Here is a 16,314-nt window from a genome sequence, read left to right on the forward strand (position 1 = left end):
TTCTACCTTCCACACACTAGCTAATCCTCAGGAATTCTCAAGAGCACCCAAAATAATTAAAATTTTAAAAAAAAGTTTTTGAAGCTCTCTTTGGGATCTCAGCCGTTGGATTGAAATGGCTACTGCTGTCTCAACCGTCGGAGCTGCCACCAAGGCACCTGTAAGTCCTCTTACTTGTTTAGTAACTTGTTTAATCTCTTAACAATTGATCGAATTTGATTTATTATGATTAAATAAGCATGTTAACTTTTGTAAATTGTATATAAAATTTTAGTAACTTGTGTAATTAGGTTTTAGTTTATAGAAACATGGAAATATATGATCATCTTTGTTAGTTTGTGACTTCGATTCTATGAAAAAAAGTTTGTATGTACTCATGTCCAACACATAAGAAACTGTACCATACATGTAAATTATAATTTACAACATATGTACATGTGTTTAGATTTTGTAACAAGTCAATTCAAGTAAAAAAGTTTATAGGTGAATATGCATATTTAGTTATTCACATACTTAAAGTATACCTCGAGTAAACATATGTTAAAGTATACTTTAACAAGTCAAGTAAACAAGATTTTAAGTGAATATATATGTTTGGATACTTGTAAAAAGTTGATTTGAGTTAACAAATTTGTAAGATAATTAAGTGAATGTGTCTGTTTGAATACTTGTAAATTTTACTCGTAATTTGATTAAAGTGAACAAGTTTTGAGTGACAATACTATGTGTTTGGGTACTTGTAATAAGTTGATTTGAGTGAACAACTAAGGGCCTGTTCTCTTACGTTGAAATTCAGTTAAGTTAAGCTCAGCTCAATTCAGTTCAGTTCAGTTCAGCTCCTAATTTCCTTCTCTTATAAAATATTCATTTCAGTTCAGTTTAGCTGAGTTCAGTTCAGTTCACTTCAGCTGAGTTCAGTTCAGTTCAGTTTAGTTTAGTTCAGCCGAGTTTAGTCAATTAGAATAGGCCCTAAGTTTGTAGCTAAGTGAATGTGTGTTTGAATACTTGTAAAAAGTGGATTTGAGTGAACAAGTTTTATAAGTGAATATATGTGTTTGGGTACTTGTAACAAGTTGATTTGAGTGAATGAACAAGTTTATAAGAGAATGTGTTTGGGTACTCGTAATAAGTTGATTTGTGTGGACAAGTTTATAAGTGTGTACGAGTAGATCAGATGTAACAAGTGGTTAGGAATAATAATGATGGATGTGTTATATATATGCAGTTGAACTTGAATGGCTCGAGCGCTGGGGCATCAGTCCCAACCTCAGCTTTCTTAGGGAGCAGCTTAAAGAAGCATACAAGTGTGAGATTCCCAAGCAGCTCCAGGGCGAGCTCAATGACCGTCAAGGCGGCCGACTACGACGAAAGCAAGCAGACTACAAAGGACAGATGGGCTCATTTGGCTGAAGACATCTCTGACGATCAACTCGACATCCGTAGGGGTAAGGGTATGGTTGACTCCCTCTTCCAAGCTCCCATGGACTCCGGCACCCACGTTCCAGTTCAGAGTTCACTCGAATACGAGAGCCAAGGTCTTAGGAAGTAAGTCTTAATAATCACTTTGTTTTATACAAACTATATTTTACTATATGGTTCGTTCTAGCTTGTATTAATAAATTTTATGAATTCAGGTACAACATCGACAACATGTTGGGTAACTTCTACATTGCCCCTGGTTTCATGGACAAGATTGTTGTTCACATCACCAAGAACTACTTGAACTTGCCTAATATTAAGGTACTTTTATTTAGTCGGTTTACCAATTTGGTTCTTTACTACTTGAACATCTAAGTACTAGAAACGGTAACTACACAGTTTAATTATGGAGTATGTACAAAACTAATAAACTGGTTGATTGCATTTGAAATACTCTGCATTGGGTTAATTGGTGCTCAATTAATTAGCTGATTTTGGTCAAGTAAATCTAGTGTCAAATTTGTTTCTATTGATTTTAAATTTAGGCATGGTATAAGTTGAAATTGAAACAACTTGGCGAATTGTAAATATTCAAAAGTCACAGAGTATTAGATTATTTTAAATTTTACTATATAATGTATAGCTAACTACTGTTATCAAAGTTGAAATAATTCTTGTTGTGAGACGACTGTATACTACAGTAAGACATAATCCGTCAAATTTAGTGACAGTTTGAAAATTAAATTGTTGCTAACTAGTTGTGAGTTAAAGCTAATTTGTGTAAATTTGATGAATAAAAATAGGTTCCCCTGATCTTGGGTATTTGGGGAGGCAAAGGTCAAGGTAAATCCTTCCAATGTGAACTTGTGTTCGCCAAGATGGGAATCAAGTGAGTAAACTCTTCTTATTCTATCATAAATTAGTAACAAATTATAATTGGTGACAATAAATATCTAATGAATTTGCTTGGTAAATGTTGATAGCCCAATCATGATGAGTGCCGGAGAATTGGAAAGTGGAAACGCAGGAGAGCCAGCAAAGTTGATCAGGCAAAGGTACCGTGAGGCAGCAGACATAATTGCAAAGGGAAAGATGTGTGCTCTCTTCATCAACGATCTCGACGCGGGTGCTGGACGTATGGGAGGCACCACACAATACACCGTCAACAACCAGATGGTTAACGCCACCCTCATGAACATTGCTGACAACCCCACCAATGTCCAACTCCCTGGTATGTACAACAAGCAAGAGAACGCCCGTGTTCCCATTATTGTCACTGGTAACGATTTCTCCACCTTGTACGCTCCTCTTATCCGTGATGGTCGTATGGAGAAGTTCTACTGGGCTCCCACCCGTGAGGACCGTATCGGTGTTGCCACCGGTATCTTCAAGACCGACAATGTTCCTGCCGAACACGTTGTCAAGCTCGTCGACACCTTCCCTGGCCAATCTATTGGTATGTCACAATATTATACATTGTTGCATTGCATGTACTGCAAAACACGATAAAATACATGTTTTATTTTATAGTACTAATATTGGTTATTGGTTTGTAGATTTCTTTGGTGCCTTGAGGGCTCGTGTATACGATGATGAAGTAAGGAGGTGGGTGTCTGAAGTAGGAATTGACGCCGTAGGAAAGAAGCTCGTTAACTCAAGGGACGGACCACCAGTGTTCGAACAACCAAAAATGACCTTGGAAAAGTTGCTCGAGTACGGAAACATGCTTGTGCAAGAGCAAGAGAATGTCAAGAGAGTCCAACTTGCTGACAAGTACTTGAGCGAGGCTGCTCTTGGAGATGCTAACAAAGATTCTATTGCATCTGGAGCTTTCTTCGGTTAAGTGTCCCTAACTCGAAGGTTCGAGCCTTAGTAGTTCAAGAGATAACATGTAAAATAATAATTGTTTGTTCCATAGAATGTTGCTAAGAAAAATGCCCTGTTTTTGTGCAGGCCAAGCAGCTCAGCAAGGAGATTTGCCAGTTCCTGAAGGTTGTACTGACCCGAACGCGAAGAACTTTGATCCAACTGCAAGGAGTGACGATGGAAGCTGCACGTACACTTTCTAGGCCTTTAATTTTTCATTTAATTTGTTGCAATTATCTGAGAAGAGGGGAACAATTTTTAGTTTGGATCTCTTAATTAGAGACATTATTATTATTATTATTATTCCACTTTGTATACTTCCCTATTTTTTTCTCTTTTTGTCTGTTGGTGAATTGTTGTCCTGTAATTTTGTGTAAGAATTCACCTTCATCTTGTTTTGTGGAATTGATAATTTGGGTTTATTTTGATTGTACCCTTTTCTCATCATCACTATCTTGATTCTTGGCTATATATGTTTCTATTCCTATTCTTGCCAAAGTTCATATCATTATTTTTGCAAATTAATATCTTTAGGAGATTCGATATTATATAATCGGGTTTATAGAATATACAAAGTGATTAGGAATTGCAAAGTACAGAAAAATATTGTTCAATAACTTGTGATTGTGACCAATGGAGCGATAGTCATCCTTTATTCGTCAATAATAGTTTTTACTTCATTGGCCCAAAAAATTATGATGTAATGCAAATGGGCCTTATACATCGAAATATAGTGGACATATTAGGCCTTTTTAACAAGGAGCCTCTTAAATTCTCATTGCATGTTTATTACTCAATATATATATATGTTCGAATGCAACTGGCTTTATGTACATCCAAAACTATATTCTACTCACTTTGATCATCACAATGAGCAAAAACATAAGGATAGTAGTATAGTTATTTACCGCAACACAAAGTAAGCCTCACCCAACCATTAGTAAGACGACACTCACCTTCACATATTCCTTCGCCCAAACAATCTCTTACCTCCAAACACTCTTACCATTATTCCCCCATCTCCGCCCCACAATGTATACCTTCTCTTATCGTACAATGTATAGCACCAAATGCATAATTAACTAATCCAATTATTTTTAAGTACACTTAGGTGATAAAAATAAAAAGTTTCATCGCTACTCTTTCTTTGAAGTTTATACATACATATAAAAGGTGTTTTAAGCCTTCAAGCTAACAAATTTTCTGAATCAGATTTCTAGAATGCCTACATTTTTTTTTTATCTTTATTGATATACTAGAGCCTTTATTTTAATCATAAAAAAGTCAAATATGTCTCTCTATATTATTTTATCATATAAATAAACCTTTTAGTCAATATCGTTGAAATTTTATATAGTGGATAGTAATGTAGGCATTATGAAGCATACACTACAACAAATCATCAAAATAAAATAAAAACCACTATCATCAAAAAGTGTAATGGAGTTTGAAGAAGCAAGGCAACTATTGTTGACCATAAACAATTGCAACATCTCTGAAATATATGGATTTCATAATATCAATAGTCAACTATAATCATTAATATCCCCTTAATTTTGGAGTGGTAGGTCAAAAATTGTACAAACTAATCCAACTATCTAGGAAAACTATAAAATTACGTACGGCAAAATTATCAACATTAATTTGAAGATTAAATTTTGCGTGATAGTATGGAGATTATAATAATATGATGATTGATCAAGGATCAATTTAGGAGGAAGCTAAGCATAGAGTAGTAATAATCAAATACAGCTACAAGTAACCCTACTAATATATTCTGTCCCATATTTAGTGAGACATTGCTCTACTTTTTTGACTTTAATAGGTAGAATAATATGATTTGATTAGAAATTGACGTTATTCTGTACTACTAATTTGACTAGTGACTAGAAATGACATAGTAATATACAAAAATTTCAACCTTTGGTGTAATTAGATGCTAAAATGGTGGGAGATGTTTATGATATAATCTTGAAATTTTGGGTTCGATTCTTTTCGCACTAGTTTATGAGAGGAGTTTATTCCCTTTTCGCTGTACGTATTGTTATCGGCTTGTGATGGATCAATAATTTGACATTTGATACCTGAAAGAAGCCCTGAACAAAGTTTTTTGGATCGTTGGATTGTTTATTAGTTGAAAATGAGACAATGAAATTCTAGTAGTATTACTTGATTTTTTTTTTTTTTTTTTTGACAACATATTACTATTAGTTCTCTCATGCGCTACTAGCTTATAACCCATCTTCAAATCAACAAAAACAAGAAACACATAAAACTCATTGTTTAAAAAACTACAGAATGGTTGAACATTGGCGGCTAAGTGCCCATTGTTAGACAAACGGCAGTTTATGTTGACATTTTATTTCCTCATATTTTTTTCACTGATTATATAATACAAGGTAGGAGACACACGCAAAATTGCGTGTGCACTATAAAAAAAATCTACTACGTATATGGCTTGATTCCTTTTTTTTTTTTTTTTTTTATTTCCGAAATATTATATAGCTAATTCTAATTAAAAAAAATATATATTAGTGACTTAAAAATATACATGAGCTTGCTCATTGCCTACCATGGGATGTAGGTTGTCGTTTATGGTGGAATGATTTTCCCCCTAATGTTGCTGCTGTTTTAAAGGCTGAATGCCCTTTTAATGATAACTAATTGCTCCTTTTGAGCTTCTCCTCAAAAAAAAAAAAAAAAAAAAATAAATAAATAAATAAATTGATGGATTCATGGATATGACTTTCCTAAAAATAATAATTAATAAAAAATAGTTAGCTTTTAACTCTTTAATAAAGAATGGTAGTTTTTTTTTTATTTTTTTTATTATTGATGGTAGTTATTTTCAAAAAAAAATGTAGGTAGTTTTACATTTTTTTTTTCTTTTTTTTTTGTAAAGAAAATTAAAGATGAGGGGGGTATTTTGGGAAAGAAAAATTTATCACCCAAAACCCCCTTTCACTTTATATATTACTATAGATACAGTATTTTTTTAAAAAAAATATATATATATTTTGAAAAAAAATGATATATAAAGTGATAATAATAAATGAAAAGGTATTAATGATATCAATCGATGTGTGAACGTGTGATATTATCTTGAATTCCTAGATTAATACGGAACCAATTTAAAAAATGTAACATACTTTGTATATCATTATACTTTTTTAATGACGTTATTACAAAAGTATCACAATATACTATAATTTCTACAACCTACGATAAATTACATGAATATTCAATTATCTGTATTATATATTGTCCTATTATTATATTCATAGAATAAAATTATGAAAATGATCATAGATAGTCTTATACTCTTGTAGAATACTGTAGATGACCTAGATTTAGATCATTATTAAAACTTAGTTTTTCTTAATAAAAATGAAAAGATCGATGAACAAATAAGTGAGCATGGTTGGTCGGTATAATAATGATGATTATTGGTGCCGTATTTTAAGTTTAGTACGGGATGGCATCATTAGAAGTTGGAATGATGAGCTGTCAAATGCACGCATGTTGATGCAAGCATAATCATTATTAAAATGAAACTTAATTTAATTTTGACCACCATGTCAATTGAATCTTAAGCCTAATTTTAAAAATAATTAATTCACAAAATACGGAGTATAACACTTTCTGTAATAGGATAAATGTTTTAGCATATGTTCTCCACCGAAATTATACAATAATAATCAACTTGGCCTTTAGTCATTAGATAGATGAAAGGTGCGTGGTATCTTTCTAGTAACAACTTGAAATATTTAATGTAAAATGGCCATTAGAATATTTTTTTACAAATTTGATATTACCCGCAAATCAACAGAGAGAGTCTACTTCACAAGATCAAAGGAGACTACATCCCAAAACCATATGGCAATAGGAGGAGTAGTACCTTAGCCTTATAAAGTGTTTAACTCTCTTTTCTTTAATCAATGTGGGACTCTTACACGTGTTACTTGGTGGGATTTACTTCAACACTTTCCTTTGTCAAAAAAAAATGAATATGCTGTACAATTGTGAGTTGTGACATACAAAGTACGGAGTAAATATTACTCTACTTATACATTTATGGTTGAATATGAGTATTAATGTACTCCATAGTCTTTTTTGTTTTTTTTTTTTGTTTTTTTTTTTTGGTGAAATCTCCATAGTTTTTATAAACATATGTACTTTTCATAACAAGCTCAAAGAATTAATAAGGTATTATTAGGGAGATCGAATTGATCAAACATTTAAATAATGGACAAAATTGATAATAGAATGACACTAAATTAAAGATGCGTGCACACAAATTTGTGGGCAACAAATTGAAGTGGAATTATCAAGTGATATTTAATGCATACATACCTAAAACCTTTATTTGCACACCTAATTTTCAACATAATAGTGGCCAACCACTCTGTACTTTGTGCATCTGTTTAAGGTTATGGACATTATCAGCATGCTGATTGCTGAGTATTATTTTAGATAGCCTTCTTCAAAGATTGCTGAGTATTCAGTCTCAGACTTTCGAGTATTTGCTTCATTTTTTTTTTTTTTTGTCCCTTTAAATTTGTCTATCCTATTTTTATTTCTAAGAAACTATATTTCTGCCAATTTCTGCTCTCAAAATCACCTCATCATGTTAATAAGCTAGTTGTACTCCGATTAAGCAAACAAAAAGGGGCGAAGGGAATTATTTGGTTTTTATATTAAACTACCTAGGATGCTTTAATGTACTGTTTTTAAAAGTTTTGATGTAATCCAAAAGTGGAAAGTTGTTAGTTTGGAGCTAATGTAAAGAAAGAGTATTAATTTAGAGTTACCAATTCATAGTTTCAATTTTTCAAACAAAGAAGAGCCAAAAACAAAATGCTAAAAAAATTTAGAATGTGATTATTTTTCTTTAACTTACTTGTATTTTTGCTTGGTTGAGAGACTTGAGACACTTGGTGTAAAAAGGTCCTAACTAATAACCTCATGCATAAAATAGTGATATTGGTAGTTAAAATATACTAGCAAAGATAATGGATCCAACAACCATATATATCAAACCAATTTTTTCATTTGTCAATACTTAATAGCTAGGTTGGTTGTAATCTTGATTAAATTATTGTCGTTTTTTCTTTTACTTCTTCTACAAGTGATAGGGATAGGGTTATAACTTTAATTATTCTACTCGTACCTTTCTTCATTATCTAATCAAAATAGAGTGCTAATTTACATAATTTTTCTTTTTTGGGTGATGGTCGTGATTGGTAATGAGTTAAACATGTCAAAAAGGTTGGTTTGGTCATAAATTTAAGTCTAGTAAAATTATTGTAGGAAGATTATAGGGTAAAGTAATTAAGTTTTTGGATAAAACTTGGTAAATTTTTGTGAATATTTCACCCTGAATTTATTTGTATGTTCGCGGGGATGTCTCACATCTTTTATACTCCGTATATGTTTTTAAGATTGGTAATTTATAAGCAAGTGATTCAAAATTTCAAGTAGTAAACCCCTTTCTTGTTGTTTCATCATCTCCACAGATTTGATGATTACTCTCCCCCTTTTTTTAATTGCTTTCATACCCAAGTTAGGTAAAACCCTCCTCTTACTACTAATACACAAAAATAAATGAATCATTGTGGCCAAATTAAGAAAAAGCAAAAGGATTTGTATCCATCTACAAAACTTTGATATACGTACATAAAAGTTATAAATGAAAAATGACATTGAATGCACGACTCAGACACATAATAGAAATCACTTACAAAAATGCGCAAAATATCAAAAAATCGTGTCTAGAAATAGATAGAGTAAATGCTTGCTAGATCTTAGATTAGTGATAGTGACAACCCTCAATAATGTGTATTGAAACCTAAATAAAGTTGTAATCTTTACAAAAGCAAGAACCAACTCAAATTGGAATGTTCATCTTCCCTATCCCAAACTACTCTATTATTACTTCTCAAAAATGGACAAATGGAGTTTAGTATATTTGCCATGTGAAACCATTGCATATGTTTTTCTCTAAATAATTCTTTATATCCAAATATCTTTCACTCTCTCTATTTTCTCTCTCCTCATCTCTAGTTCTTTAACACCCTTTCACAGTTTCACTCAAAATCCAACCACCAAAATCTACTACACCGGCCAACAAAATACCCACTTAAACTATGCTTAAATTACCATGATTTTACCCTTAAAAACCTCTGTTTTAATGGCCTTAACCTTCAAATTTTTCTGGGTTTTCTTCATCTTCTTCCTAATTTACACCCCAAATCTCTGTAAAACTCAGGAGATTTACTTCAATGGATTCAACCATGCTGGTAACAACATAACCCTTAATGGAGCTGCCAAGATTCTTAACAATGGCATCCTCCAATTAACCAATGATACATCTAGACTTTTGGGTCATGCTTTTTACCCACCTCCAATTAGGGTTAAATCTTCAAAAAATGGTAAAAAAGCTGTATCATTTTCAACAATCTTTGCTTTTGCATTGGTGCCCCAATTTCAAACACTTGGTGGGCATGGATTTGCCTTCACTTTAGCTCCTAGTAAAGAGCTTCCTGGTGCTTTACCCAGTCAATATTTGGGACTTCTAAACTCATCTGATAATGGGAACCTTACAAATCATATTTTTGCAGTTGAATTTGATGAAGTTCAAGATTTTGAGTTCAAGGATATTGATGATAATCATGTTGGTATTAATATTAATAGTATGATTTCTAATGCTTCTGCTCCTGCAGCTTATTATGTTGATGGGAATTCAACTGCCCGGAATATTACTATGAAGAGTGGTAAAACAATCTTGTGTTGGATTGATTATGATTCTGGAAATCATCAATTGAATGTTAGTCTCTCTCTTTCCTCTGAAAAACCTAATAGACGTTTATTATCTTATGATGTAGACCTTTCTTCTTATTTAGATGAATTTATGTATGTTGGGTTTTCTGGGTCTACTGGTTTGCTTGCAAGTTCACATTATATATTGGGTTGGAGTTTTAAGGTGAATGGTCAAGCTACCCCTCTTGATCTGTCTTCACTTCCTAAATTACCAAGGGTAAAAAAGACTAATTTTGGGTTGATTTTAGGGGTTTCAATAGGATCTGTGGTTGCATTTTTTGTTTTGATTGGATTAGCTGCTTATATGGTATGGTTGTATAAGAATAGGGATATTATTGAGTCATGGGAACTTGATGTTGGTCCTCATAGATTTCCATATCAAGAGCTTAGGAAAGCTACAAGGGGTTTTAAGGACAAGATGCTTCTTGGGTTTGGTGGGTTTGGGAGGGTTTACAAAGGTATTCTCCCGAATTCGAATACCGAAGTTGCGGTTAAGAGGATTTCCCATGACTCAAGGCAAGGATTGCCGGAGTTTGTTGCTGAGATTGCTAGTATAGGGAGGTTACGCCACCGGAATCTGGTGCAGTTGCTTGGATGGTGCCGGCGTAAAGGGGACTTGATTCTTGTCTATGATTATATGCCAAATGGTAGTTTGGATAAGTACTTGTTTGCTGACCCTATTATGGTATTAAGCTGGGTTCAGAGATTTAATATCATTAAAGGGGTTGCCTCTGGATTGTGCTATTTACATGAAGGGTGGGAGCAAACTGTGATACATAGAGATATCAAGGCAGGGAATGTGTTACTTGATGCTGACTTTAATGGAAGGTTAGGTGATTTTGGGTTAGCTAAGCTATATGAGCATGGGACTGATCCGAGCACTACCCGGGTTGTGGGAACTCTTGGGTATTTAGCACCGGAACTTACACGAACTGGAAGGCCTACAACAAGCTCTGATGTGTTTGCTTTTGGTGCATTGCTGTTGGAGATTGCTTGTGGGAGGAGGCCTATTGAACCCAAGGCATTACCCGAGGAATTGTTCTTGGTTGATTGGGTGTGGGATAGATGGAGAGAGGGTGCTATTCTTGATGTAATGGACCCTAAGTTGGTAGGAGATTATAATGAGGTGGAGGCAGCAATAGTTTTGAAGTTGGGCTTAATGTGCTCTGCTGAGTCGCCTGATTCTCGACCTTCAATGAGGCAGTTGGTGAGGTATTTGGATGGGGAGGCTGCATTGCCAGATGAGATAATTCTACCAGGTGGATATAGTGGGAAGAGGCAGAGCCATAGCAGCCGAAGAAATGGTACTGGAGAATTTGAGGATTATGTGCATACATATCCTCCTGCTTCATATATGGATCTTGAAGGTGGTTCAGTTTCTTTGTTATCTTTGTCTGGTGGAGATGAAGCTCGTGAAGGTAGATAGCCTGGGAAATGTGAGTTATCTAACATGATTTATCATTAAGTGTTTTGGATTCATTATTGAGTTTTTGTTTAGGATTTTTGCGCTTGTGATTGAAGTGTAGAGTTACTGATTTTTGGCTGCATAATTAGGTATTAATATTTCAAATCTTCCTGTTGTATATATACATATATAATTTTGTATATCTCTCAGCACTTGAACATGTAATTGAATCTCTGATTGATTACCTATGTAAGCTTCGGAGATTAGACACCATTCATGTTCCTTTTGTCCTTTTTTTATTTTATTATTTTACTATGTATTTTTTTATTGTTATTATTAGTTCAAGCTAGACTGATAGAAGTAAGATTTTGTTCAAATATACTCAGATGGAAGATTATCATCATTAAATTTGCCAATTCTGCATTCTATTCAGTAGTAGCAATTAATGATACAGTACACTCTGTTACTGATCTACATATTCACATCCCCAGAACTTGTGTCTCGTCTGTACACTCTAGCATTCTGCCTTACTCGTCTAAAAGCCTAGATAAAAGTTACAAGCAGCCCTTGTGGGCCGGAAACATGCTTAATCAACAGATTCAACACAATGATTTTAACGTTTAAGTGAGTTATAACATTGCTTCCGTTTGGGAGAAGGCGACAATTCAATGTTTCTCTAACAGAGGGGACTTTTCTCTGATTGCCAAAATCATCCCTTCTGATCAACCTCAATGCTCAGCCAATTTGATGGCATACACAACTGCTTCATTCTCTAAATCGATGCTAGTTCTTGCTGAAAATCTTCTCTTGTGTACACATTTTCTCGATCACATAGAAAAAAAGATACAAACATAACTCACGACCAGAAGTCAGATTCTGAAATCAGGAGAAATGATTCTCCAACTGAAGCTTTTTACAAGTATGAATCTGACTTGCTGCTTACTGGCCTTCTATATTATCTGCAAGAGCATCTTCCTCATCTTTAACTCCACCAAATATCTCATAATCGTCAAAACCTGCAAATCAAAAGGAAAAATAATTCAGAATGCGGATAGATTACAGCTCATCATGGACTGAGCAGCTGCCAAATGAGTCCAGCTTATATCTGGACAGATCATGCCTAATGCCAAATAGCCTAATTGCAGTTTGGGTGACACAAAGATCTGCCCAGAATCAGGCCAGGCCAGTTTGGTCAGCTCTAAGACAAACGCATTACCACCGCTCAATTCTTCAACTTCGTCAGCTGAAGATTTCAAACGCATTTTGCTAGGTGAGGGCGGCTCAATGGACATCCAGTCCGAACTTCTATGGTCATCAAAGCATAAATCTTTTCGGGCTATCCAATCAGCAACACTAGCATGATTGTCCACTGATAGCGGGTCCGTATTTTCTTGTTCTTTGCTCTTTTGAGCCCTGTGAAACAAATTAGTTAAATTGAAGTTCTATACTTCTATTACCCTCAAAATTTATCATCAGACCAGTATACTCACATTTGTCTCAGCCGTAGGTTATACTGAGTGAAGACCTGGTCGGTGAGTCGTTGATGTTCTAGACGGTTAACAGTGCTGTGCATTTGCTCAAGTGGAATGAGATCTTTCTTACAATGTGTTAAACTGCAGCATTGACTTAGAATACGAACAGCTAAACGTGATAGATTTGGGCAGGCAACTCCATATGTAGACCACCATTCAGCTGTAAACATTACAGATAAAAAGGTTAACGGACTAATTTTCAATCAAACAGGAAGCTAATTCAAGCGCTTCAAACACACATCGATAAATAACCACAATTTAATACAATTCCCTGGAAAGACTGAAATGTCAGCAACCTGCAGGCCTGAACAACCTCAACTGACAGGCATAGAGGAATATCTTTTCCTCATTATCATTTAAATTTTTGCATCATATATCCAAGTAGATAGCAAAATGAGTACTACAATTTCAAAAAGCTTGCCAAACAGGGATTTCAATATACCAGGGCATCATTTGAAGAATAATTTGACAACTAATACGAGTTTAAGGATTTTGTCTTGCAGACATACAATAATCATAAAGTAAGGTGGAGCTGCCTTAACAATATTCATCAATAACTAGCTTTCCTAACAATTTCAGGAAAAAAAAATGCAGCAGAACTAGTGAATCCAATAAAAATGTAAAAAACAAATAACCTCAACATCATAATCTAAATACTTACAGGGCAGCAGGCTCTCTCTAACTCTGATTGCCATCTTCCGTCCAAAATCCCCAGTAGCCATTTTGTAAGAGTTGAGTTCTTTGATGATTTTATCTTGGGTTTTAGTGTCAGGAACTAATCTCTCAATGCAATCAAACATTCCAGAGACAATTGTACCAGGCAAATCTCCGTCAATGCTGTAAAAGAATTTTGGATTGAGGTAGAAGCCTGCAGCATAAAGTGGTAATTGCTGATGCCGATCCCACCTCAGATCGATGACATTCCAATAAGTCAAATACTCATCCCTCTTTCTAAACTCTCTTTTCAAGGCCTCTTTGGCTCGGTACAGTCCTGCATACACATATCCCATAGCAGGTTTCTTTTCACTTCTAACAATGCTCAACACTTGCAAAATTGGATCAGTGAGGAGGACAACAAGGTCGCAGGATGACCAGAAAGAGTGGTCACTTATGAGATCCAATATAGCCAATGCACCTTCCTTTTTAGAATAAAATGAATCTACCCACTCCTGTGACGTAACTAAAGCTTGCAAATTGTGTTTCAGGTCGACCATTTGCTTTACTGTTCTAAAATTGGTGATAGAAGGACTAAGATCAGGCACCACTAAATCCACGCCGAAAGTATACCTCCTCATCATATTCAAGACAACACTGTGATTATAGATAAACCTCATTATTGACTTACATTGCTCTAGTACAGTATTTATCCATTCAAATTTCCCAAAGTCCTCAAGCATTAATATTATTGAATTAACTGCACAGGGAGCCCAATATATGGTAGGATAAGTTTCAGAAAGCCTTTTCCCGATAGCAGCATAGCATTCATCATTGGGTGTAATCACTTGCATTACATTTTTTGGTTCAACTTCTTCTACCACATCTCTGATCAAATCATACATTGCTTCAGTTGAATCCATTAGGTTTGTCACATCTGCTGATTTTAAGAACATTGTGCCTTCTGGACAGTACACCAGAAAGTTGACGGCTGTCATTTCCTTTTCCTTCCCTATAATGCATTCCTCCACCAAAACAGAACAACCAGTGCGCCCCCATGCTCTCGCACAATAGTCCATATCTGCCTTCACATCATTAACTGCACTCTTCAGAATCCAACCTCGAAGTTCTTGATGTGAGGGTCCCACAACTCCTGTGCCCTCCGAAGCAATAGCATCAAGCATAGGCTGAAAATAGACTGAATTTACAGCATCCAAAGGAACCCCTATATCATATAAGAAACGCCCAATAGCCAAGTGAACTTGAGAGTTAAGCTTCTTCAATGACCCCTGCATCTCATTCACAGCATGGTTATCACTAACAGGTACAGGAGTACCGTTACTAACCACGGAAATCAAAGCACTCTTTGGGGGCCTCCCGCGTTTTCTCTTCCCTGGCCCTCTAACACTCATCTCTTCCTCAGCCAACATCGACGAGCTAGACTCAAGGGCAATAGGATTTGCAATCAACTGAATCTCACTACCAGCACCGCAGTCATTAGCAAAACCATCAACATCATCATTATTAGAAGGTGTATTAATACTAGCCTTAGTAAAAACCTCAGAAATCTTTTTCCGCTTGTTTTTCTTCACCAGCGCACCTGCTAAGCTCTGATGCATCGCTTCCCTAACATCGGATGGAACCCGATGGCAAGTGGATGCATTACCCTTATGACAAGCTAAGTGTTCTTTAATCCGATGAATTCCACCACCCTTAAATACTTTAAGACAGTATATACATTTCAAATGAACCCTATCCCCATCCTTATACATTTGACAATGCTTCCAAGCTGGGTCATGTTTTTGTGAACTGATGGGAACTGGCTCAAACCCAGAACTCATTTCTTGCAAATTATTAATTATAGCCTTAAGCAACCAATTACATCAACTGAATATACATCAAAATGCATATATACATTAATACATAATACAATTAAATCCCAATTGGAAGAACAAAAGAGTATAGACAAATCAGAGAAGTGATAGATTAATTAATAAGGAGCACTAAGTATTAAGATTCATGAAATTCAATAAACATAGGATGGGAAACAAAAAGTAATCAGTGTTCATGAAATTGCAACAAAGCTGACTCATTTTATCAAACTCCGATATTAATTCATTAATCACAAGTCATACGACACCTACAACAGAAATCGAAATTAATAAATTAATCTACACAAGCTACCCTATAGAACAAGCTATAAAACATACACAGGGAAGCGAAAAAAATAAAATACAGTAAGTCAAACAAAATTAAGCTAAAGATTAAAGAATATAAGAAGCTATTATCAATCAAAAAAATTAATCCAATACTAAGTACAAACAACCATTATAGAATTATCAAATTAACATAAGTAAAAGTAATTAAAAATTCAATTAAACAATAAAAAAAAACTTACATGATAGTTTAAAGCGAATCTGAAAGGAGAGAGAAAGAGAGAACCGGAGGAGAAAAAGTAAAGGGGGTCAATTGGTCAAGGGTTTGGCTTATAAACCGAAGAAGATAAGAACCGGATGAACCGGTTAACCAACAACACAAAACGCAGCGTTTTAGAGATGATATAGAGGGGGTTTGATACCGGCTGATCCGGTTCTTTTGCATTGATTAACACAAAGTTTA

At 34.7% G+C, this 16,314-nt stretch overlaps 3 protein-coding genes across 4 annotated transcripts; 2 read left to right on the top strand and 1 right to left on the bottom strand.

Moving 5' to 3' along the window:
* Positions 1–3,718, top strand: LOC145595114 (ribulose bisphosphate carboxylase/oxygenase activase, chloroplastic-like). Of its 2 annotated transcripts, none has more exons than XM_081651477.1 (7): positions 1–160; positions 1,226–1,545; positions 1,635–1,740; positions 2,223–2,308; positions 2,403–2,875; positions 2,976–3,279; positions 3,373–3,718. In XM_081651477.1, exons 1-6 carry the CDS (start codon positions 116–118, stop codon positions 3,260–3,262), a joined length of 1,317 nt encoding a protein of 438 aa, XP_081507603.1. In that variant the 5' UTR covers positions 1–115; the 3' UTR covers positions 3,263–3,279; positions 3,373–3,718. The 2 variants fall into 2 exon arrangements, with proteins under 2 accessions (XP_081507603.1, XP_081507602.1); XM_081651476.1 differs by having other exon boundaries at positions 2,976–3,257.
* Positions 3,719–9,182: 5,464 nt separating this feature from the next.
* LOC145595116 (L-type lectin-domain containing receptor kinase S.4-like) lies at positions 9,183–11,836 on the top strand. Its single transcript, XM_081651479.1, has one exon. The coding sequence runs from the start codon at positions 9,446–9,448 to the stop codon at positions 11,528–11,530; it is 2,085 nt and encodes a 694-aa protein (XP_081507605.1). The 5' UTR covers positions 9,183–9,445; the 3' UTR covers positions 11,531–11,836.
* A 73-nt stretch (positions 11,837–11,909) lies between these two features.
* On the bottom strand, positions 11,910–16,140 carry LOC145595115 (uncharacterized). The gene is made up of 5 exons (XM_081651478.1): positions 16,094–16,140; positions 13,703–15,582; positions 13,000–13,201; positions 12,726–12,922; positions 11,910–12,525 (listed from the first exon to the last, which is right to left on the bottom strand). Exons 2-5 carry the CDS (start codon positions 15,534–15,536, stop codon positions 12,449–12,451), a joined length of 2,310 nt encoding a protein of 769 aa, XP_081507604.1. The 5' UTR covers positions 15,537–15,582; positions 16,094–16,140; the 3' UTR covers positions 11,910–12,448.
* Between the last annotated feature and the right edge of the window lie 174 nt (positions 16,141–16,314).

Source organism: Chenopodium album, chromosome 19 (genome assembly GCF_948465745.1).
Source record: "Chenopodium album chromosome 19, dcCheAlbu1.1, whole genome shotgun sequence".
Lineage (NCBI taxonomy): Eukaryota > Viridiplantae > Streptophyta > Magnoliopsida > Caryophyllales > Amaranthaceae > Chenopodium > Chenopodium album.